Source organism: Aythya ferina, assembly GCF_964211825.1.
Source record: "Aythya ferina genome assembly, chromosome: 1".
Lineage (NCBI taxonomy): Eukaryota > Metazoa > Chordata > Aves > Anseriformes > Anatidae > Aythya > Aythya ferina.
The window spans coordinates 14,828,411-14,854,163 of record NC_140296.1 but is presented as its reverse complement, the minus strand read 5'-3'; the positions used below and the strand labels follow the sequence as shown (position 1 = coordinate 14,854,163).

The 25,753-nt window shown below is 39.2% G+C and overlaps 1 protein-coding gene across 8 annotated transcripts in view; it reads right to left on the bottom strand.

Moving 5' to 3' along the window:
• Positions 1–25,753, bottom strand: part of YAP1 (Yes1 associated transcriptional regulator) — an 89,838-nt gene that overhangs the window by 30,128 nt on the left and 33,957 nt on the right. For 4 of the 8 annotated variants that reach the window (XM_084506631.1, XM_084506633.1, XM_084506632.1 and 1 more), the window contains exons 3-4: positions 9,957–10,072; positions 2,151–2,264 (exon numbers count right to left, since the gene is read on the bottom strand). In XM_084506631.1, coding sequence (XP_084362757.1) covers positions 2,151–2,264; positions 9,957–10,072 — 230 coding nt within the window. The remainder of the gene's footprint in view (positions 1–2,150; positions 2,265–9,956; positions 10,073–25,753) is intronic. The other 4 variants (XM_084506635.1, XM_084506637.1, XM_084506636.1 and 1 more) reach the window with 1 other exon arrangement.

Sequence of the window (25,753 nt, the reverse complement as noted above, 5' to 3'; positions counted from 1 at the left end):
AACTTCAGATTTCAAGGAAAACTCCTTCAAGCTCAACAGCAGCTAGCAGCTTGTCTCTATTTGCCGTCACTCTAGATCAGAAGAGCCCACATGCTTTTTTTTTTTTTTTCCCTTCTTCTTTCCTGCCCCTTTCAGTTACACTTGAGCTCTTTGACTGAAAAGGTCTGGAACAGATTAAAAGTCCGACCACAAAATAAAGAGCCTTGGCATATACTCAAGCCTGTCTGGGATACACATACACAGTGGGCCCAAAAAGGGAAGCTATGCAGCAAGAAACCCTTATGCAGCCTTTTGGACATTTCTAACTTCTTTCAGTTTAACTGCACAGCCTTCACATTCGAGGGAGTTTCAGTATGCACAAGACAAGTAGCTTTTACCCTTACGGTTAGGCTGCAGTATTTACAAAGGAGCAGAACGTAGTTCTGAGAAGTAAGATTCATCTCACTCATGACCTTTGCCAATTAAAGCCTTCCCCCCCACACACTCCTTTTTAATTCCAGCTGGTATATCCAGCTCATCATCCGAAACTGCACGGTAATGCAAAGAAGAGCAAAATGCATATCTTGCAAGATTACTTAAGTGAATATAATTGACCTGCCCATTTTAAATGCAAAAGGTAACATTGATTTTCAAAATGACTGCTTCCTTTTCAGCCTTATTCACCTGATTATGTAATTGTGAGTTGCGAATTACCCACACACTCCTCTCGCAACACGCAAACAGGTCCACAACTCTGTTAAAGCCAGCATGGACGCTTGCCAAAGCTGACAACCTTCAATATACGCCCCACCTTTGTGCTCAAGTTGCACAGTGGTTCAACCTGTCTACAAACTGGAGAGCAGTTTATAAACAAAGTGTGACAACCTAATGATTTCCATAAGAGCAAACGGATGTTTAATGTGAGCGCTCAAGCCTACAAAACAAAAAAGCTGAAATTTCTAACAGCCGTTTCAGAAAAGCAAAACAGAACAGTGACTGTTGAGTTCTGCAGCTCTGTGTTTATATGGCATTCATGGAGTTAATGCCTCTCCCAAAAGGGGCCCACAGTTGTTGTTAGGTCAACCCCTGTAAAGCTTCAAAGGCTTTGTATCCCCTCAGCCTGACCTACTCAGTGATCTGCACACTGTTTTCATTTAGTTGCACCGAGTCCAAAACTAAAGCTCGAAAACCACAATGATTTTTTTTTTTTTTTTTTTTTTTTTTTACCCCTACTGTTCCTTCCATGTCTCTGGAAAAGTTAACTGAAATCCAAAAGAACTGAAAATACTAAGTTGTTGGGAAAACAAATCGCGGGCAAATTAATGCATCTAATAAAGCTCACACATACAGAGATTGTGACTTTAAAGAAAAACCGAAGTTGTAATACCACCTTAAATACATCGGAACAATCCCTTGGACCATCTAGTAAACCATTCTCTTAATGTTATTGCTATTTGTATTCATCAGTGCCAATACTTTATTGAAGTGCTTGCAGCTCTGCTTTTCATATAGATCAAAGAATTGCAAAAAGCTGATACCAGTCCTATTTTGTTACGTATTTAGATCTACACCTTGTGATACCTAATTTAAGTTACTATTTCCATTTTCAATAATAATAGTCTGCTTAATATTTTTTACCTCACACAAAGGAGGTTAAAGTAGAAATGACACATCTAAACATTTATCTCTGTATTGTTTAAAACAAAGTTTCATCATGATCATCACTGTGACAAGCTGGAATTATAAGCTGGTATATGTTTCAAGTGTATTTAAATAGCATAAATTACTATTTGACAATACCCTCCCTTAGGGTAGTGCAAAGGAAAATAAGTATTTATTTGGGAATTAAAAGAATCTTCCGTACTAAAGAATTGCAAGTTTAAGGGAAAACTGAAGAGAGGCTGAGACTGTCTTTAGATAAATTATTTCTAAAGTTTAGGAACTCTATGGATTATATGGCAAAATCCCAACACCTAACGTTAGGTGACATATTCCTACAGGATGTGTGCTAATCTTTTTATATTTTTAAAATAAGGATTTAAATAAGGTCTATGTTTCAAATTAAAAATCTATTTTAATTATACTATAAAGAGTTTTCAAACTATGCCTGTGTAATTAAAGCTAAGTGAACTGAAGTGAATCAAAAATTCTGAAGCGAGATGAACTTTTACCAAAGCGTGGGTCAAGCCTTGGGTCTAGCCAAGATGTTGTCTTGTTCTTATGGTTTATGTAGTAAATTTCTCCATCCTGGGTCATAGCTTGTTCCCATCCATCGGGGAGTGGGCCTGCAATATAGAAGGAAGGAGTTCATGGCGGGCTCTTGTTTGCTCCAGCTGAAATTGATCTAAAAAAAATTCCAACATTTTACATATATAACAGTACATGAAGCAAAGGAGTTTCAGGCTCACGTCTAACATTTCTGGGATAAGGACAATGAAATGGCGAGTGGGAAATCAAAGCACAGAAAGCACTATCGTATTGATTTAGGATTTGGAGTTTTATTTTATAATTTGTTTGCATCCTTTTGTATGCTTTTGACACTATCTTTTGCTATAGCATTATAGTACAAAACCAGCAATAAGTCAAGCCTGCCAGAATGAAACCAGCATGAGCACCAGAAAAAAAGAAGCAGCATAGATATTCTACCTTTCATGGGAAAGTTTAGCTAGTGATTAAGGCCCAGCAGCAGCAGCAATAGTGACAAGTTTCAGAAATACTATTTCCCTGATCCTTCACAAGCAGTTAAACAAGTGACAAGACTTATTTGCACTTTTCTTCACACTGTAACTTGCTGTATAAGTGTTAAAGGCTTAAGCAAGCACAAACACAAATCTGAAGAACAGGACGCAAAAAAGCAACGTAAAAGGTAAGAAAACACCAGCAGCAGACAGACAAAGCGCTACGACCAGCAGTGCTACATCTCTATGCACAGAAAGGCACATTCAGGGAAACCTACATTTAGGCAATGGTAAACGCAGCTGTGTTCTGGAGTCCAAAGCTATTGTCTGAATACAGAGTCTTGAGGTCCAAATATCAGCTTTGGAGGAAATAACCCTTCAGTGCTCTACAGTTCAGAAAACTCTCATTCCCATCTCTGTATGATCATGGACATTCACCTATATTTTGCATCATGTACAACCTCTCTTTCCAAAGTTCCTCAACGTAAGACAGTAACACATTAGCAAAAGCCATCCCTCTGCTAGACTCAGACTCAGAGACCACTCTGCAGAAGATACATTATCCACAAAGATTGTCATTTCACACAAGATTCAGACATACACCCAGAAATTAAAATATATGGCTGAAATACCTACTATATCCACATTCAAAGTACGGTAGCTCTTTGTCTGTCTTACTGTTCTACACTTGTGCTACTGCTGAAGATTTTCATTATTTAAAGCCTTGGGAGGGCGGAGGATAGATTTTTTTGCTTAATCTCAAAAGACATTCCTGGAGGAATGTCAAGAGAGTAAAATCATCATTCAGTTGCATTTCAGTAATATCCCAAGGCGTAACCAGGACAAGAATTTCTTACTGTAGTCTTTGGCCCAAGAAATCCCCTACAAACTACATTTCTAACTCCCTCATTTTGGCCCCAGAAGCTATGCCTTTCTCGAGCAAACCCTCTATTCCACTATCAGAGAGCTACATGCTGCCAAATGAGGAAAACCGGTATACAGGCACTGGATTTTCCTTTCTTCCTCTTAATGCTCACAAGCTTTAAGTGCTGCAGACAAGTAACACCACTACCTCAGCTTTTATCTGAGGCTGTTGAACAGAACAGCAAGAAAGAGTGACAATGCTAGAAAGCATTCAAAAATCCTACCACATCCAGGGTTAACAGGACTTTTATGCAGAATTCAAAGCTCAAGTGCAAAGAACCCTGTACTTAGTAACTACACCCCAAAAGCAGCCAAGCTAATCAGATGCTATTTTATACCATGGGTACATGCCCCATATCATCCAACTGTAAAATCTGATGAACCGAAAATGTTCCCTGACTGCTAAGCCAACACCCTAGCCACACGGGCAGACCTTCTAACCACTGTTTGCCCCAGAGTCCTTCAAAGCCACACATCCCTAGAAGATGAAACTCAGCAAGAATATCTCTTTTGAACTGCAAAGCCAAAAACCAGCTGGCTCTAGGAAAAAAAACAAAACTACCCTTGGGGTGTCAGTCCTCTTGAACATTGAGTAAAGCATATTCTGGTCTGGAATGTTTCTTTGTAAAAAGAAAGGATAAAATGCCTTTGAAGCAGGATGCCAGGAGCTGATCAGTCCACCTACCTCCTGGAAGAATTCTGCTTACTAGATTCAATGATCTGATGAACATTAGTTTACTAGACAAACCTGGCCAAGGTTCTTTCTAAATAAAACACACAACTGCAGACAGGACAGTAAAGGAGTAAAGGTCTGTCTGCTCACCTGGCTGTCAGAGTAGCCAGTGGTCTTTGTGAAGTGCTATCAACAGCTGCAGAAATAGGTTTGTCCTAGAAGCTTTTGACCACTATGTTGCTTTCTTCTCTAGCCAGTAAAATGCTCGTGTTCTGCTGACATCCCTACACATTGAAATGGTGAATTAAAAATTGGTTTGTACTGCTTTCTATCATCTCTGTAATTCCCATTTAGTTTTGTGAGCAGTTATGAAATCAGACTTTCAAGTCTGATTGAACTCCTGTGCAATTACGTCTCCACATCTCCTCCAAAGGCTCAACAGGAACAGAATTCCCAGAATTAACTTAAGTCACCTAAAACATAAGCTATGTAAGCTCAGTAATGCTGATGTTCAGACCTTTTCACTAAAACTCACGTAATTACTGTAGCCCATATAATGCAGTAACAGCCATTCTGGGTCTAACCAGAAATCCATCTAGCACAGGCACTTAGCCTGGGTGGATGGACAGCCCTTACTAGATCACTGAATGACTGATAAATGACTGAAAGGAGACTGTTTACTGTCAGACTCCTAAATCACGTCTAAATCTAGAAAGTATAGTGACTGTGAATCCCTTGGCCTCCAGATACCTCAGTTGATTTCCTCAGTCAGATTCTATTTACTAGGTGCTAAGGTATCTGTCTTTCAGATACTTCTCCATTGTCCCCCTGAACTTTCATAAACATTTAGCAGCAACAATATCCTTGTGGCATGGTCTCCTACTAGCTCTGTTTGATGCCTCCTAGGTCAATCAAATACAACCACAAAATTCCATTTCTATTAAATTATTTGCACAGTGAGAGACAAGCCTTCTAGTTCAACTCCCCGTTTACTGAAGTATATTTTTTTTTGGTATTTTTTTTCTGTTTAACTAACGATGACTAACGTTTTGGAAGTTGGAATCTAGCGAACTACTGATAATGCATACCTCTAGAACTAAACATTTATATATTGCTGTAACTTAACGTAAATACATGCATTTTTAAAAGTCCATGTGCATGCCTCCATTCAGTGCAAGTCTTCATTTTTTGTTTTTAGTTTCTCGGTACACCATTTTTGCCGTGAAATGCAATGAGCCTTGAACACAAAGCAGAGCTCACTGCTGGCAGATAGAAGGCAACAGAGTTACCAAAGCAAAAACATAAATTCAACCTACACCGAGATACAAAAGTAAATACAAGTCGCTACAGTTTCTGATGTGTAAGTATAAAATGTAAATAAAGCTGTTTTTTTTTTAATCACAAGACTAATGCATATTAGAAAGTATCTGTATTTAGCTATTAAAAGAAAATGCTCTGACAACCAAGGAAATGAAATCCTCTAATTCACAGCAGGAATCACCCAATACTTTGATCTTTAAAGACTTTCCTAATCTGTGAAATCACTGCGATTCCCAAACTTTTTAAAACGATATCGAAATCTACAGAATTCACCAGGAGTCCAAGTTTATCTCATCAACTGAGCACAGCTTACAAAAGGATATTATTATAAAATGGCAGGGCAGTAAGGAGTGAACATTACTGTCATGCATATACTTCGAAACTTGAGTTTCACAACAGAGCATACATGGTGTTGACTGTGCACAAAGCAGCACTTGTAGTACAACTGGTTACACAGAAGGGAAATCTGCAACTGAAGTGAGCAAGAATCTAAGAGAAGAGCTAGAACTTGTTTTAGTTATTGGCATATTCCTCCCTCTCCCACAAAGGAAGAAAAAACCCACACCTTAAATTACGAATTAGTCCATTTTCCTACTGATGTTTAATATGACACCAAAACCTTACCTGAAGGGGCAATGCAATAACACTATGGCTACAAATTTTCACCAGGAAGCCCAATTCCAAACTGCAATGCAAGGGGAAGATGAAAGATGACAAAGACAGGGAATCTGCTCCAAAGCCAATGATCTAATGTCTATGTGCAAGCAGAAGAGGCTGAAGTAAGCAGTGCTGTGTTAAGCATGACTCAGGAAATAAAATTATCTGAAGAAGGGAAGTATATAAATACACATTTACTTATCCCATCTATATTATCTCAACTGGTAATTATATAACAAAAAGGCATTGTTTCATTTCTTTGTTTCATGTTTCATTACTTCAGTAGGAACTGTACAGGACAGGTCCTCAGAATAACTATAATTTTATTACTACATATGTTCTTAAGATTAAAAATAAAGACAGAACAACATATTTTTTCCTGCAGTACCTTTAGGGAAAAAAATGTTAGAAATGCACCAAAAATCAGAATAGTTAAAGCTAATTTTTATATACATTGCATATTTAAAATTAATAGGCATGTTTCTTTCCATTATTGCTGCAAAAATTCAATCATATTTAGTAGAAGATTAAACAACAAACGGCATCTAAAAACACACCATGCTTCTCCACATACATGTGGCACAAAATGTTTTAGCTGATTACGTGATTTAGTTGAGTAAGCCAAGTACAGCAGAATTGGGACAAAAACGCATCAAAGAAACAAACCAAAACCATCCTCCCTTTCACATACTGACACCCTCCTGTAAATAATATATGCTTACATATATATATATATATATATATATATATATATATATGATCATTCATATAGCACTTCATTCACATTCCTATCTAGGAATAGATGAAGCTCATTCAGATGACTTTAATTTCCTTAAAGAAACATAACTTGCAGCAAGATACCTAGCTGCTCTCTCACAGTCTCTGCCTCAAGAGATGGGATTTCTTAAGAAAAACAACCTTAAAATCTCCAACTACATCCTCCCAATGCCAATCTTGATTCCAATCACTTTTTTGACTTGCCTCCATCCTTTCCACTAATCTTTTCGTTTTGCTGTCTTCTGACTTCCCCTGAGCTCCATTTATCCTGCTTATCCAAAAAGACAACAGGTTTATCTTCAATATGCAGCAGCTTTCCAAGGCCTGTGTATCCCTCCCTCTTCGGTTTGTTTTTCTGTTCTTAACTCTACCTAATTTAAGCCTCTAATAACTCTTAAGGCAGCCCCTAAAAATCTTTGTTTTTGTATTTTACCACAGCAACTTTACTCGCAAGCTCCTATGGCAGTCTGCAATTACATACACTAAAAGTCGATCTGTAACTTCTGATTAAGGGCTACAATTAATTGGTGCTATACAAGGATGAACTGTACAGAAAGAAAAACTTCCTCTTGTGGTATTTTAGACAATTATTCTTTTTGCTGGTCACTGACCCCCAGCTGTCACAGTGCTTACTTGGATTTTCCTACCATCTTTCCTGAAAGGCTCTCAAAGCACTAGCGCATGTTTCACTGCCAGCAGTATTTCATAACAGGAAAAAATTTGACTTGAAGGTCTCAACTTTATTTCCCAGTTCTTGAGGATGAATTTCCAAATTAGAACATTAAGCAGTCCTATCTATACGATGCTAGCACTCAAATTTAAATTCCACTGTGCTGAGGGGATAGTTACTTGGTTTTTCCATTTATCTCATTCTTTATGATCCACCAAGGAAGCACAAATTGCCATAAATTCGGTAGAAGAAAATAACAAACCCACATATAAAAAGCTTTAGTAAAAACAATTACACAGTTAAAATTTTAAGTTAGTACATGAAGATTTACCGAATCAAGTATAAGAAATAGAATTACACAAAAAATATAGATTCCTTATTATTTAATTCAAAATAGCTTTTTGTTAAACACAATCAAGTTAAAGGGGTGCACCCAAAGAGTCAGTTCTAAGCCATATTACTCCAAGTGATTTAAGTGTTAAAAAAAAAAAAAGAAAAAAAAAAAGCACCATTTAAACATGTAATTATCAATATACAGAGAAGTTTTGGTTTCTTCATGCACATGGTCAAAGCACTGGGGAAAACCCCTTTACAAGATTTCAGTTTGTATTCAATACAGTATCATTTATGAAATAAAAAAGGAACGCTCAATAAATTTGTATTCAAATAAAATCCTTCTCAGGCCACAAGATAACCCACAACAAATTTTCATTTCTTCTTTACCACATGAGCAGCAAGATCTATGCAAGATCACTTGCTCGCACTTTTGTGATTACATTTAATTTCTTCATTTTCTTTTCGAAATAATCCTTGAGAATTGCTATTCTTTTAGATTCTTATCCCCTAACAACTAATCATTTTCTTTATTTTTTCCTAAGTATTTTACACTTATTTTTATAAGCATACAAAATGTGTCCTACTTCACTATCAACACTTTTTCCTGTTAATTCTATGATGCAATGGAAGGTTTGAGGAGTTATCTTAAAACACAGAATGTGTCAGCATTCAAACAGTCAGCAGCTAGTTTTAGTATAAACAAGAAGATAAACCAAAGAAAAGAACAGACAGAGAAGTTGTTTTCTTTCTCCTGTTCCCTGTTCTTCAGAAAGAGCCCTAATAAAACACATCATCTCTATTGCTGTAGTTTCCTGGGATATATTTACAGAAAAAAATAATCACAGATTGTATTTTCACATTAGAGACTGAGAGCTTAATTGCTCTGAATCATGACTTCCTGAACTTGAACAGGACTCTTTCATTTGTTTCAGGATAATCCAACCTCCTGGCCCAGCCAGCAAAACTTTTGATCAGCTTACCCTCTAATACTCAGCCACGAACAGCACAGTTTGGTCATGTCTGTTAATCTTTCAGTATTATCTGCAGCGTATGAATTGCAGCAAGAAACAAAGCTGTCTAAATGGACAACAAAAAGCAGCACCAAAGACCAACCTTTGTGATAAACAGGAACAGCAGACATACACAAAATGAAATCAGACAAAAAATAAATGAAATGTGAACCCCAGAGACAGACGGTGACAAAGCATAGAGAAGAGTGCAGCAGCAAAACTAGCATGGGGCCAAATTTACCTGCTTGCTCTCTGCATCATCAGGACAATAGAGCTATGAAAACATGTAGCAGATTTTAGAGTAAGAACAAACACACTTTACTACTGTCTAATAACAGTCTCCCCTAGGCTAGCTGAAAAACAATTCTAATTCCAGGAAAAGATATCCTATTTCCTCAGCTAGAGGAACAATCACAATACAGGATTTTGAAAATGGTTGGAGAAGAAGAAAACCAAAAGGTCTCTGCTTCAGAATTTCCAGATGTTTGCTTTGTTTAGTAAAGACAAAAAGGTGCGATGTCTATTACAAATGCAAGAAATATAAATATACAGGAGGACACCAAGTATAGTAAGTGAGCAAGGGGAGGCAGAAAAATATTGCAGAAGCACTAACTTTAATGTAAAATTACACTTATATAACAACATTTCATTCAGAAGAAACAAATGCAGGAATTCACTTTCTTTAAAAACATTTGAAGCATACTTTTTACACAGACCTAGAAACTACAGCATACTTTTTGCTGACAAACGTTACATGTTCTCTTACCTCAAGTATCAGCCTCTCGTTTGATGCATCAGGTTTTTTGTTTAACATTTCAAACTAAACAGACAACTGTGAGATTTCAACAACCCTACAACAACCCTGCGGATTAAAATAGCTACCAGTATCTTCATTTGTATGACCTTCTCCACAAAATACAGATTTTGCTTACCTGATGCTGAGTTCATTAAGTTCTGTTGCACGGGAGGACTGGTGGGAGCTGTGACATTCATCTGGGAAAGCATGGCCTTCCTCGGATCTTGCCATGTTGTTGTTTGATCAATATGACTGAGGAAACAAAGCCAGAGTTAGGACAGTCAGACATTCACAATAATGACCTGCTAGCTCATAAAGTTTAGCAACAAAAGGTTAAGGCTGCCAACAGCAGCCACATTCAAAACCAAACAAGAACTTTTGGATTCTTGCCAAAGAACTCTCAAACCCTTTACTCTGGTCACCATCACTTTCCCAGCAAAGAGCTGTAGCGATTAGAGCTGCAGCAATGGTCAGATGTGGCTCAAGATGAATACTGGAACCTAGATTATTGTACCATAACACATCCATGAGCTAAACATTATCTCCCTTTCTTGTTTAGTTACTTGTCATTTTTAAACACGACTTCAGTCTTTCAAACCGAGCCAGTTATGCCTGGAATCTCAAGCACAGTCGAGTAACTTGGCGTGATGAGTTCACATCCAGTGCCTGGGGAGCTGTAATGAACTGGCTGGTGAGTAATCATCAGTCTTCCCAAACTTTCTGTGCGTAGACCGCATCCTCCGATTATTTGAGGCCTACTCCCCTCCCCACCGAGGGCTGGTTACTTAAGTTACCACAGAGATGTTCAGTCACACTAGAGCAGTAATTAAAAAAAAGTGATGTTCAGTAGCCTTTCAACTTCATGTGAAAAGATGAAGACAGCTGGATTGCCCAGGAACTCAACTTAGTCCTCTCTAGAACCTAATTACAACACTTTGGGAGCTTTGATTTATCTGTTTTGAAAAGAAAAAAAGCCCTGGAAAATACAATCACCACTGTCATTCACAAAACTATTTAAGTCAATGAAAACACAAAGTGTAATGAATGATTACTTCACCTTTTGAGTATGTGATTAGCATGCTTTGCTAATCTAATGAATAACAAATGCAGGCTATTCACACAAACAAGCACCACAGTATCTTGATGCCATTAATTGAGATTGCTCAGAAAAGTACATGTGGAACAAAAATAAAACTAATGCATGCTAAGCTTTGACAGCAAGGCTTGTTATCAATTCATTTCAAATTGGTATCAGTTCAAACTCATATCCAGTAGCCCTACATCAATTAGAATCCAAGACATCACTAACTTGGTGCCATTCTTTCCTTACAGTAACCAAAGTTCTCTCTTTTTGGATTATGTGGAATGCTCATTTTCACTTCCTCCAACAAAAAATGCTACATTTAAAGTTGCAATGTAGAGTCCAGTGGTGAGCTAAATTCAAAACTAGGTACTCCAATTTGTATTTGTGTATGTACCCATGTTTTGCATGGTTTTGTACATGTCCTTTGTGGATCAGTATGTATTTGTACAGAACTACTAGTCAGGCTATACATTTTCCATCTTTACGTCAGGATTAAATCACAATTGTGAATTGGGAAGATTTACTGCACAGTTAATGCTACTTTAAGGCATATCTAAGCTTAGGAGGTGGTACTGTATTATTTTACAGGGACAGATAATTCATACTTGGTCACTTCAAGATCTACATCTTTGTGTACAACATCTGACCTTGTCACCCCACTCCCTACTAAATAGGAAGGAACCTAGAAGAGCACTGTTAGGATGTTCATTTGATAAATTTAAGGAATGTACTGAAGGTGAATCAGGCCTATTTTCTCCATTGAGAAAGGAACCTAAGGTAATTAGGTCAGATCCACTGACATCAGAGGAGTTGAATCTCAAACTTGATGTATTTGCATGGCCACAGCACCCCAGAGCACTGGTCATAAATTAAGATCTACTCCTGGGTCATAATGGCTTAACAAAACAGAACATCTCTGCGCCCCAAGCAACCAGTTACTGTGTCTAGGAACTTACTACTGAAACCCTTGACGTCAATTAATGAAACCACATTCTGCTGAATTAGTGTTTTTAACATGTTCATTGGTGTTCAAAAATATATCTTTTTTTTTCCTGAAATACTAAATTCTGTTAATAGCTATTGATCTCAAACAAGTGAAAATTAGTAACTACAACTTCAGAAGATCATAAAATGGGTCATTAGTCACCAAAATAATTACTTGTATACAATTATTTATCATATTGTAACATGAAGTCCCTTTAACAATTATTAGAAAGTAGAAGGTATCACAAAGTGATTTTCAAAAACAAGTTTTATTTTAAGCTAAGTATCTTCTCCCTTGTATTTTACCCTCTCTAAACACACATGATTTCAGGCCAAGAATTTAAAGCCATATTCTAGTAGGATCACAAAACAGGCAGGAATGTTATTTTACAAAAATCTAAGGGTAAACAAAGCCTTACTTTGTCTACGCGTGGCAAGTAATGCCAGCTTTCCCTTGTAGACAGGAAGCCCCCCTGTTACTAAAGGTTTAATTAAAATGGTATCACTGCCATGGTGTTACTTTCCATGATACAGCTCATTTAATCCAGGTACTATTAAGCATACTATGTCTTTGCTCACATACATTTTTCAACATGCAGCTTAACTGAGAAACATGCCACATGCAGCGAGGATTCTTTATTTCCTTTTTAGCCTGTTTATTTATAGAACAGGGAAAAACATAGTAAAGACTGCCATATATATACTGGAATGTACATAAAACTTTTTTTCCAAAAAAAATTTCATTTTTCTGCCGGTCAGTTTTGCAAAGCAATGAAAGCAGGAAAAGATAATACAGATGTGAAAACACTGTACAGTAATGCTTCACAGACTGTGTTTAAGTTACAGTACCAGCATGTGCCACTCCTCCCCTCTATTTCTAATTTGTTATATTTGCTCAGTTCAGTTCTGGGAACAGAGGAAACTGGGAAAACACCACTGCGCCCATGATTACACATTTTTTATTTCCATTTAACTCCTATAAAAATACTTGCAACACTACACAGTTATAAAACGTATACCTAGGGTACATATTTTATAGCCTTTGTTTTTATACCCTATTTGAATGCAGAGCACAAAACAGAGAGAAAAAATGTTGCCTCACTGCATTACAGAACCATTTTACAGTTACCTGTAGGGACACACAGAAACGACATTCACCAAACTTTTCCAAACATATCTGAGCACGGGACAGATGAAGGGACTGTGGAAGAAGCCATCTCAGAACCACTGCCAATTTTGAGCACAAAGGCAGCATTATCAGCTCCTCAAAACTGTGCAAGTATACCGTGCAAAGTACAGTTAATGTTCAGATGGGCTTGTTAACATGGTTAGCTATTTTAGACAGCAGCAGCTTCCGACTTTTCCCCAGCTGAGTATCACTTGAGGGAAGTCAGCATGTTCCTTACTTTATCAGCACAGCTCCAGCCAGGATTCTTAGAACAAAGAGCCACAAAAGAAAAGCCTCAAAGCAATCAAGCTGATTATGTTCGAGTCATACGAATCACACGGCTGGTTCAATAAGGCAACTTTGTCCCATCCAACTCAGCTTTCTGCTTCCTGGCCTACATATACATTTTCCCAACACCTTCACTCAAAAATTCTCTATTTTTCCTCAAACCATAGTCCACACACATACCTCACCTCTCTGTGCCGTATCCTGAGTTTTTGGATGCTACATATAAAAAAAAAAACACACCCCAAGCATCACAACGCATTAATTCTTTCCCCCAACTTCCAAATCATGCTAATCAAACGGAGGAATGCAGAGCAGGCAGGCACCCATTTCTGAGGATGAAAGGTTTAAGTAAATCCCAGTACTACAGTAACAACAACAGGCTTTAATTTTGTTAAATATCTGCAGTATGTGTGCCACGGTAACTTACTATAAACATCATGCATTCCTCATCAGTTTAAGTATGGAAGCAGGACACTCTCTGCAGGTAGAGATGTTTGCCCCTGTTTTGAGTAGCAGCACAGGGAAAGTCTAAAACGAGAACACTGGCACCAACCCCACATCATCTTTCCCTGCACTGAACAGAATTTTTCCATAGTAGCTCCATTAGCTGCCAACTGCCCCAACCCTTACATTTAGTAAAGGTGATCTGACCCACATTTTGATAAAGTACTACTGTCAACCTTATTAAAAAAGTGACATACAAATCAGTCCTTATATCTAGTACAGTACTGTAAGATTAAAATTAAACCTACTCATGAGGTAGAATCACAGCTCTGCACTGTGTGCACAAAACCAAAACACCCAGAATATGTTAAATATTTGCTAGCAAACTTGTATCAATTCTGGTATCAAGAAGAGTGATTGTTATAAGAAACAACCTCAACCAAAAAGCACTTTAAGTGCTATGCATTATGAAGACAATCAAGCTGTTCCCCCCTATATATGTATTATAACTTTTAATAAAATGTGCTTTGTTTGTTTTGTTTGTTTGTTTGTTTGTTTTTTTCATGCTAAGCGCATTTCTGCAGTTACTAAGAGCTGTAGTTCTTATGTGAAAGAAATCTTTTTTGGCATTAAACACTATCACATGCCAGAGACGTCAGTCTCACGTCAGTGCCTGGTAAAATCATGGAGAAGTTGGTTCTCGGACTTATTGAGGCGCACCTGGGGGACAAAGCAGTCATTGGTCCCAGCCAGCATGGGTTTGTGAAGGGTAGGTCCTGCCTAACTAACCTGATTTCCTTTTATGATAAGATCACCCGTATGGTGGACCAAGGGAAACCAGCTGATGTGATTTTTTTGGACTTCAGCAAGGCTTTTGACACGGTTTCCCATAGGATCCTACTGGACAAAACGTCCACCATACAGCTAAATAAAAACATCATACGATGGGTGAGCAATTGGCTAACGGGCAGGGCCCAAAGGGTTATGGTAAATGGGGCTGCGTCAGGCTGGCGGGCGGTCACCAGTGGGGTCCCTCAAGGCTCCATTTTAGGGCCGGTACTTTTCAGTATTTTTATAAACGATCTGGATGTAGGAATAGAGGGTATTTTGAGCAAGTTTGCTGATGACACCAAACTTGGAGGAGTTGTGGACTCAAATGAGGGTGTAAAGGCCTTACAGAGGGATCTGGACAGGTTGGAGAGCTGGGCGATCACCAACCGCATGAGGTTCAATAAGAGCAAGTGCCGGGTCCTGCACCTGGGACGGGGAAACCCTGGCTGCATGTACAGACTGGGCGATGAGACGCTGGAGAGCAGCCTAGAAGAGAGGGATCTGGGGGTCGTGGTAGACAGCAAGTTGAATATGAGCCAGCAATGTGCCCTGGCAGCCAGGAGGGCCAATCGTGTCCTGGGGTGCATCAAGCACGGCATCGCTAGTAGGTCAAGGGAGGTGATTGTCCCGCTCTACTCTGTGCTGGTGCGGCCTCACCTCGAGTACTGTGTGCAGTTCTGGGCACCACAGTATAAAAAGGACATGAAACTGTTGGAAAGTGTCCAGAAGAGGGCTACGAAGATGGTGAAAGGCCTGGAGGGGAAGACGTACGAGGAACGGCTGAGGTCACTGGGCCTGTTCAGCCTGGAGAAGAGGAGGCTGAGGGGAGACCTCATCACAGTCTACAACTTCCTCGTAAGGGGGTGTCAAGAGGCAGGAGACCTTTTCTCCATTAACACTAGTGACAGGACCCGTGGGAACGGGGTTAAGCTGAGGCAGGGGAAATTTAGGCTGGACGTCAGGAGGGGGTTCTTCACAGAGAGGGTAACTGGAACACACTGGAACAGGCTCCCCAGGGAAGTGGTCACTGCACAGAGCCTGTCTGAATTTAAGAAGAGATTGGACTGTGAACTTAGGCACATGGTCTGAACTTTTGGGTAGACCTGTGCGGTGTCAAGAGTTGGACTTGATGATCCTTAAGGGTCCCTTCCAACTCAGGATATTCTATGATTCTATGATTTGTGGTATTCAATTCCTAACTGAATTTAAAAAAAAGAAACAAACAAACACACACCGCCACATCTGTTACTTCCTACTGAAAATCACCCTTAGGTGCTGAAAGACTAATAAAATACAGCCATTCCTAAAAATGGAGAACTGATCTGCCCGTGTGTAGCACGATACACCTTCACCTTTGTACTGTAGTTGCTCCACTGAAGAGAAGTGAATGGTATTACTGGAAGCCAGGTCAGAAGTGAGCTAACACAAAAAGGACACTCAACATGTACTTAAATCCTCCAGTAAAAGTTTCATTCCTTAGGAGTTGCATATCCACTGCAGTCCTGGAGTTATATGCAACCACAGTCACCAGCGATAAATATTACCTAAAATGCCTTCGGTTTTGATATTCTGGAGGAGTATTGCAACTGCAGCCCTGTTGCTCAACACACACTTCCCAAGGCATGTTGAGGACTTTGTTCATTTAACGGAATTCTCAGTCATTACAAAATCATGATTATTTCTTCCTCTTTTTGTCCCCAAATCGGCATAAATATTCCTTATATATAGTGTGCACCTCTATGTCATCTGCAGTGAGAATTTTCATCTTACAAGAATGGTTCCTCTCAGAAAAGATATTATTAATGTGAGTGAGTCAGAAATTGCCAAATCATTACCCTAAAATGCGTAAAAACAAACAAACAAAAAATGTGCCATTAAGAAGAAAAGATGTTTTAATCTTAGATACCAGATGAACATAATATGTAAAATTTCTGCAATAGCTAACACTGAAAAGGCCTGATCTACACATGAAAGGATGTACACAAGACAGAATAAACAACCCATCACTTCTCTTTGCAGTTTGGACATGACTTCATTAAAGAACATTCCAAGAAAAATAAATAGGCACAAACATTCAGAAAGGCAAGCTGTTGTTCAATACGAAAGCATCCCTAAAGAACTAGCTTAGTATCTGTCGATACAGTCATGCTTCTATGTTTTACTAGGTAGACAAGTCTTATATTTTATGCCTGCATGAGAAAATTGTTTCCACCGTCTAGTGAAGTCACAATGACTAACTTGGATTTTGGTGTTGAGATTTCCAGGACTATTTTAAGAATTCACTGGAAGTACTGTTTTATTAGAAACAAAGTAAGAACACAAGCACGTACCACTGACCGCATTGTGACAGACCTACCAAAACTGGTGACTAGGCCTCATGCACTTTTTATACATTTGGGGATGAATAAGACAGTCTGTGTAACATGAGCAAGTGGCACAAAGCTAAGCTTAAGTATTTTCTAAAGTTGGTGTGAAACTTCAGCTTTTCATTATACCCCAAATGTGAACTGCTCCATCAGCAAACACCTCACCTCTGATTCTGTTTTATCCTAAACAACTGAGCCACAAGTTGCGTTCTTCCAGATTTTTCCCCTTGTCTTATTAACCACCTGGTTTCCTCAGGCTACCTAATGCGTAACGATGTGAAAGGTTTTTAGAGCTCTCACCCGTGTATTTCAGTACGTCCGGACAGGATGTATATACTGAAAGCTGGTTCTTCTGCTGGCACCAGGAGAAACTGAACGAGCATTTCTGCTCTTGGAACTGCCATAAACTGCCTCTCACACACAAAAATTAATTTCAAACTAAACCCTGTGCCAAATCTTATACAAACTTGGCCTGTGTCTAAGCAGTTTGGGTTAGCTGCAAGATAACCAACCTGTATATAGTGCTAGCAGGCAGAGAGGAAACCAGAATATCCACTTTTGCAGAGGCCTAACCTCTACAGGAGCATGAAAAATGTGGCAGTGTGACTGTAGAACAGTTGTGAAAGTGACAGGATCTACTAATTCAAGAGCAGAGGTGAACACAAATGTCTAAGAAGGGTGGTAACAGCTAAAAGGCCAAAATCTGACACTGTAGCTGTTGGGTCCCCTAGCCCATCCATTTTCTAAGATTCAACTTAAAAATGGGATAAAAGAAAAAGTTTAGAGTAAAAACAGTCTCAGTCTGAACTGCTTTTATTACTACTCTTGAAAACTGGAAAATAGGACGTAGAGATTTCTACATTATGACTGATACGATGCTCAGGATATTATTACACAGAACGGAGCGGATTCAGCTTTTCCTGAGGGTGGAAGCTATGACTTACTTTGTCCATCCTTTTTTCTACCCTATTAATGGTACTTCCAAAATGGAAGGATTGAAATGTGAAATCAAATCTTCAGCTCTATGGGCCATTTTTAATTAGGGGTTGCTAACTTAAGAGCAAAGGACAGTTCTTTGCCAACTGTGTAACAGCGTTACAGATTTACACCTTACCTGCATTAAAACACTGGGATGACACGAATTTCAATGCCAAGCAGCAACAGTAAGAAGAAAAGGCTGAAGGGTAAATGAGCTCTGTTGCTAGCAATGATCTCTATCTCAATCCAATACTCCATAAACACTTTCCTAAATTCGAACCAGAGTTATACAAGATACGCTCAAAATGACCAAAGATCCTTTAAGAACCTCACATTTCTCTTTTTAAATAATAATAATAATATATATATATTTTATTATTCTTTAAATAAAATCAACAGAAGGAAAAACTGTTGTTCACAGCAATGAAAATAGCATCCGCAGAGAGATGATACTCCACCTATTGCTGGAAAAGCATAGCTTCCACTTGTCCTCTCCCATTATCTTGCAAAGTTTCCCTAGGCTCCAGGATTATTACAGATTAAGATCAGGTACACAGCAGTAAAACTGACAGCCTCTTAATCTGACTTCCTCCTAGAAATTGCAGAAATGAACTAAAATTCCTACCATGATCCATCTCAAGGTGAGCATGGTCCAACTGCTGCACAGAAATAGGAACAAAGTTTCTGAATATTGTGGCAATACGTAACATGTTTGTGTTTTGTTTTTTTTCCCCTCATCAGATCTGTATGTTAACCAGGCAAAGATTGTGTTGGACTACTTGATTGACACTGCTGCTGATGTCCTCACCAAACCACACCACCAGCATATGACGACAGAGCACGCTGGTGATAGAGCTGTGTGTATCATCCTATCCTACTTACAGCTTGCAAAAGCACATCCCCAAATCAACATGCAACTGGTAAGTGTGCAATTATGTTGTGCCACAGCTGCAATTTCATTAACTTTGAGAAAGAACATAAGCAAAGTGTATTAGAAGAATGATGGGCACAACATTGCTGTTGACAGCTACATTACCAGGTGAGAAGAGCCCATCAGAGCCGTGTCCCCTTAGAGCATCAAACAGACCTGGGCCAGATACACACGATGCTTCATAAGTACAGTCCTAGGCAGCAGAAATTCATTCCACACATGAATGATCTAAAGCTGAACTAGAGCAACGCAATAAGGAGCACCTAAATGACTTCAATGGTGCTGACAAAAGCCAAATTAGTACAGAAATACATTTTGCACAAACTCACTAGGAGTCAGGCACATTCTCCAACAGACCCCCCTCTGGAATTCGTTCCTGAAGTAGAGCCAGCATGCAAGATGCTAAGAACCAGCAAATTCCTGCAACCACGTCCCATAAAGCCACAGACATTGGTACATGGAATATGAGTTATGGAATAAGAGTTTTTAAAAGATACACGAAATGCTGTGTTTAAAACAGAGTATTCAAAGGCGGCTTCTATTAGCACCAGCCTGTATGCAGACAGCACATAATGCAGATACACTGGGGATTGAGTATTAGGCTCACTGCTCTGATTTGTTTAATCACTTTTTGGGGGTGGCAGACAAGCACAGCTCTTCTTAGGAAGGCACTTTCAGGAAGGCTCTCCCTGAACTTCAGGGGAGCATATAATCCTAAAATGCACAGGGGCAGTAGGCAGTCTAACCATACGGGCATGACTAACATGAGATGAAGGCACGATAGGCACAAAGCTTTGCCAAAGGTAGACTCACTTTTATTATAATGTGCTTGTAAAACAACTGCCATTTGTCAAGTAAAAATGGAAGTCATGATATGCTGATCTCTGGATTTGTTCTTTTTTCCTCCTGTCCCTCTTCCTACTCTGCACTCAAGGACCTCATGCACTAAAAAGAAACCCAGGAGTTAGTACCACAACACTTAAAACTTAAAAACATTTTAAATGTTTAAAAACATTTAAATGGCTTATGAAAAAACACAATTCTTGGATTTCTCTTTGGATCTTCCAAATGAAATGATATTCTTTTCCGAGTTTGAGATGAAAGAAATGAGGACACTTCAATTTCCAGGGCTCTTCCCATTACTTTGAAAACTGTAAGAACTGGTAGTATTGCAGAGATTAAAAAGAAAAGACCTTGCTTTTACTTTCTTTGTATCAACTCAATCATTTTCCAAATTCTGTAGAGGACCAAATGCTGGTATCACAGTTGGTATCATCAGATTTATTTGATTTTATTTAAACCTGCCCTCTCACAGTCCCACAGAAGACTTTATTTAAAGGAAACCTCCCCCTTCTCTCCACCCAGCCCCCAAAGTTAAGAAGTTTGTTTCCCTATGGCTGAGCCACTCAACATGCTCAAAATTCATGTTTCTTTCCTTAACTTTAAATGAGAGAGATTGCAATACCACTGAGGGCAAACCTAAAGGAAGAGCTGTCTCCACCGCTATTCCAAGTTAATGGGTTCTTTTAACTTTACGGATGCCCTCCTACGCCCCTACTTAGCAAGCACAGAGAAGACCTTCTCCAGATGCGACCGTTTTGTTTTCTGTAACAATAAAGAGGAGATTACAGAAACATTAACTTTCATGTTATTAGGGGAAGGGCAGACCATTTTGAGGAGCCATGTGCCATAGAATCCCTTATCACTTCCCTGTCCTTTTATCTCTGAGATTCTATCTCATGCCTCTCTCCCCAGTCAGCTCATAAAGGAGACAAAAAGCAAGAGGGAAATCAAATGCATCTCTGCATGTGCAGAAGCCAGTTTTATGCCCCCTTCCATATACCTGTTTTTGGTTGCCTGAAGGTTGCAAGTCAGAGAGGCTTGCCTAAGCACGCTGCAATAAAAGCTGCTACAGCCAGCTGCCTGAGGATCTAAAGGGGGTTCCTAGCAATCCTGCTGAATAACCCTTAGGCTAGCCACCACCAAGGAAAACAAAATATGAAGATAAAAAGATTCTTTAGCTTGTTTCCTTATTGCTCTAAGTAGGAAGTCTCGGAGTGCAGTTCAGACTGGTTGCTTGAGTGTTCAGACAATGATCGCTCCCAGATGGCCCTGACAGGATGGGCTGGCTACAAAACCATTAGGTAGGGCCTACTGGAAACAAATGCACGGCATTTTGCTGAAAAAACAAATGAAACTGTTTTTCTTGCCAAATTAATATCATCAACTACTTTTAAATACGTGCTTCAGAACAAGCACTTCACACCTTAAGTCAATCAGCTGTTTAGATGTTCCCAGCTTTAGTCATATGGACAGCCTTATAGGTTATCTTTTCCTCATTTGAGACTAAACACAAAAAAAAACAACCCCCACACCACAACTCCTTTATTTCCTTTCTCCGTACTTCAGTGTGTTGGCTACTGTATCCATCTCACACTGTTAATGTTTAGTTTTTCCTTCTTATTATTCAGTATTCTTTCACCCCCCCTTTCCACTTCCACTTCCTGTGTTACTGGATTTTTCCTTCCCTTTCTGACTCCTCCTTACGATCACGTCTCAGGCAGAGCTTGTTCCACTTCCAGTTCAGACACTACGTGCCACTGAGGTTGGAGGCAATTATTCACATCCCTGAAGACTTTAAAGATTGCCACATAAAACAAAGAAGAAAATCTTCCAGGCATGATGCTGCCTGAGCTGGTACCTGTGAGCTACCTGCTCAGCCAACTGTAGGCAATACAGTACTTTGTATTTTTCACCAGCAGATTATTCCCTTTTCATCACCATGCTTCAACCCCCCTGCAACCTGATTTCCCAAGTTGCAAAGCATCAGAAGCAACAGATTTCTCTGCACCCAGATATGACATATTGTCTAAAGGCTATGATTTGACAAGTTGTTTTTATTTACCCATTTAACCTTAGCTGGTAAAGATGATACAGAGCAAAAGTGTAGGAAGAAATTACACTACTTAGCTTAAACAGTTTAAAGTGATATCTAAAATAACTAAGTATACTATATACATAAATATTAGAACTACTGAATTTTGATAGTGAGCTAAAAATGGTTTTAAATCTGAGGATTTTCAAGCTCCAGGATCTACAGTTCCTCCACCACAGAGTTCAAAGAGCATCAGTTTGAGAAGTATTTTAGAAGCCCATAGTGTTAAATCAATAATGCAAGGTAAAACTGATTTTGAACTCAAGTTTCATTGCAAACATTCAAAAACCATCAAATGGAAAATTTCCATTTGAAATAGCAATAGAAATCTTTATATTATTACACATGTGGAAGCAACAGAGAAACTTAAGACAGTGAAATCACCAAGAGCAAAACAAACCCTACTTTCTCTCTAGAAGCAAAAAGTAAAGACCCATGCAACTTCTAAAAATAGTCTTTTAAAGAATTCTTAAGTTTTAATTTATTCCATGAAATCAACATTGTGATACCAATACCTCAGCTCTTATACATTAATTTCACTTGCTTTCTGCATTTCTTTTGATATATAGGGAATGAAAATTAGAAATTATAAATTGTGATGAACAGAAGTTTATTTAAAAATCACATCAGTTAAATTACTAATGATTCTTAAAGGACAAGGGATATGTAACATCTTTATCTTTACCAAGAACAGTAACTAATACGTCTTATCAATATGTACAGTGAAGTACTTACTTAGGAACGGTTCAACCCTATCCTTAGGCACAAAACAGACCACTAATATAATGGATCTCCAACTTTCACTAAATTTCAGCATGGGATTTCCATTAGAGCTGAAGTCACAAATAAATCCTAATTAATGAATATTATCACCTTAACTTAGTATCAATTAATTCCAGCTTTGGAATCCCTTCGGTCTTCATCCACCACTTACCACAATCAGCGTTCAGCCATTACAGAGGGCGGGAGGGGAGGCATAGGAATAAGGGGGAAAAATGTAATATCTGGTTTTTATTTGTTTTTTAACTTACTTATTAAAAAATGTACATTTACCAGTTAAACTCCGGCTTACTAGTTACAGACTTCTCCAGTATAATAAAGATAGTAACACAGATAAAGATGAGGTTTCTCTAATAAAATAGACCCTACCCAAAAAAAGAGACAAGAACCCAGGTCACACCAGAAGTTTAATTGCTAAAAGCATTATCCTAATCAAGCCCTCCTTCCAGCGTAGCCCCTCCCCAACTTCTAGCAGTTCAGCTCAGACTTCCCCCGGCCAAATTTCATGCTTGAACAGTTTGGGTTTTATTTTCCTTTTAGGAAGTGAGGCCAGCTTTTAAACACAAGAACTCCCTTTGAGTGTTTGCTGACCATTAGTCAGCACTTCCCTGTGACCCATCCCTTTCCTCCACTCCCTTTCAGTTCCAAAAGCCAACATTATCAGCTTCCAGCTTTTCCTTTCTTTGCCTGCAAAATTCACCAACTGCTTCAGAAATTCACTTGTCAGTGCAGGACCCTTCTTCCAGGGCTTCACTCCGAATTCTTGGACAAACTGAGAGCCTTTAATCTCTTCTAAAAGATTGGCTTTCTGTAGCCTAAAGTGTCCTCACTTTTCAGGGCTACTTTTGATCTGGGCTTACCAACCAGGTGGCCACAGTTTGTTTTTTTTAAGCCCCTCACGTAAAGCAAAGATGTAACTGCAACAATCTCGTACGTTGAAGTTCTGCCTTGCCTATTTGCTTGGATTTGACTTGTTCTGTAACTAGAATGTAAGATTCTGGGGAATAATGTATTTGTTTTATAACCTGTGTTTGGAGCTACACTGACACGGATCTCAGAAGTGCCAATGCGTGCTGTCCTATCAGTGATTTAGGAACTGAGCAATAGGACTCAACTTTTCTGAATTTTAAGCAGTGAATTACAGATCACAGTTAATGAAATAATCCTGAACAATCTTCACTCCAATTCCACGTCAACTTCTCATGGGCAAGCCTCTACATAGGTTATAGGTTACTGACACACCTGCCAGGACAAGCAGCGTGAACTGCAAATGACTGCAGTGATAGCACTGCTCCATCACAGGAATCCATTGTCACAGCAAACCGGTGTCTCCACTACTGCCCTTTATAGTCAGTGATCTAGATTACCATCTATATCATAATCTCCAGATCAGGAGGTATAAATCAGTCCTTACAGGCAAAAAGGAGGATATATCAAGAGAACAAACCCCACTATCTTTTTCATTAATATTCCTTACAAGTCATCTGCAATCCCTTCAGCCTGCCCCGCTCCAGTAATTTTCATTTTCCTCACAAAATGCCTGATCTGTTTTAGTGACCACCCTGCTCTCTTCAGCTCCCAGTTTCTTAGTTTTGCACTGAAAGGCCAAGAAAGTAAACATGCACTTAGCAAATGCCTTCTGAGCTGTGGGTCACTACTTACCCAGCAACTTCCTTCCAGAATTTATCATGCTCTCAGAGCTCAGTGGCAAACATGCACTGGTTAGCGTTATCTTTAAAATTTATTCTGCAATCATTTTGAATCACTACGCAGGTCATAACATCAAGTTTTATCTCAAGACCTTTTAAAAGTAAACTATACATAAAAAATACATTTTTTTAGTTCTAAAAGCTTGCACATTAAAACTTGTAGTTATTCTCTCAGAGCTTATTATATTTTATACATATTTTCAGAAATCTGTTCAGGAAATTGTGACAAAATATTTATGTTCTAATGAGAAAGGGACTGTTACAGATCTGATACCATGTTCTACTCTACAATAAACCTTTTTTATTTTGTGTTGATGAAGAAAAATGCAACAGCATAACAAAGGCAAAGAATAGGCCACAGAAAAAAAAAAAAAAAAAAAACACATCCAATGTGAAACTGTAGGAAAGTGAGCAAGGCCATGGAGTTGAGTGGCTTTATTTCAGAGTCCCCATTTCTCTGTGCTCCCTTTCTCCTCATCTCTGACTTCACTACTTTCTGAGCTCTTCAGTATTTCGGTCTTACTCCACTACCTAAACGAGCCTTGATTGCTGTAGCCCTTTAATCCAGCAGTCTGTCTGGTAACCCATGTACCTTCTAGCACAGGAACAGCTGCTTGGATGGCAGGCACCATCCCAACAGCCAAACACCGCCGCGCTCTGTGCTGGAGCACGCCCAGAGCTGGCTGGAAGCTGGTGCTGCCAGTATCGCCTCCACATCAGCCAGGATCAGGGGAGGGCTGCAGGCACGCTCCTCCTGCCTGCTGAACTGGCCAGGAACAGCTCTGCGCTGATTTTTGTCAATAAAATCAAAGGGGGAGGCAGCAGGCAGATGTTGGGTTTGCCCCCCTAAATACAGTACCCGCAGTAAGACCGTGCACCATGGGCAAGAGAACTAAACCTGCTGGTGGAGCTGCTCAGCCTTGTCTCACTTGGAAACGGATTGGTGAGGAGGGATTTCAAGCAAGCCCATTTCGTGTGTATCTTCATCAGATACCAAGTATCTTATCTGAGCACCACTGCAGGTGTTGGAGGAACAGATGCCCTGCAGGTGAAAGGTGCTAAAAAAAGAGTTTGCACAGAAATAAATTATCTTAGTGGAAAAAGAGCTTGTGTCCTGTCCAGAACTATGCGAGGATCTAAAACTGTTTAATTACTGAAAACCTGTAGCTATTTTGTTAGATGGTAAAACTCATTTAAATTTCTCCACTTCCATAAAATCAAAGGGCACTGCTCCAGAACAACACAGACCTGCAAACAGCTTACCTGGCCTCAGAGCTGTGGAGCTGATTGCTTGTTTTCAGACAAGTAGGAAAGAAGAAAAATCACTGTCAACCACCCCAGCACGGTACTAGGGGTGATTAACTAGGGAGTGGCTGAGGAAAGGATGAAACATCAAAAGAAAGCGAATGGTTGAAGTCTAAAAGAGGAAACATGA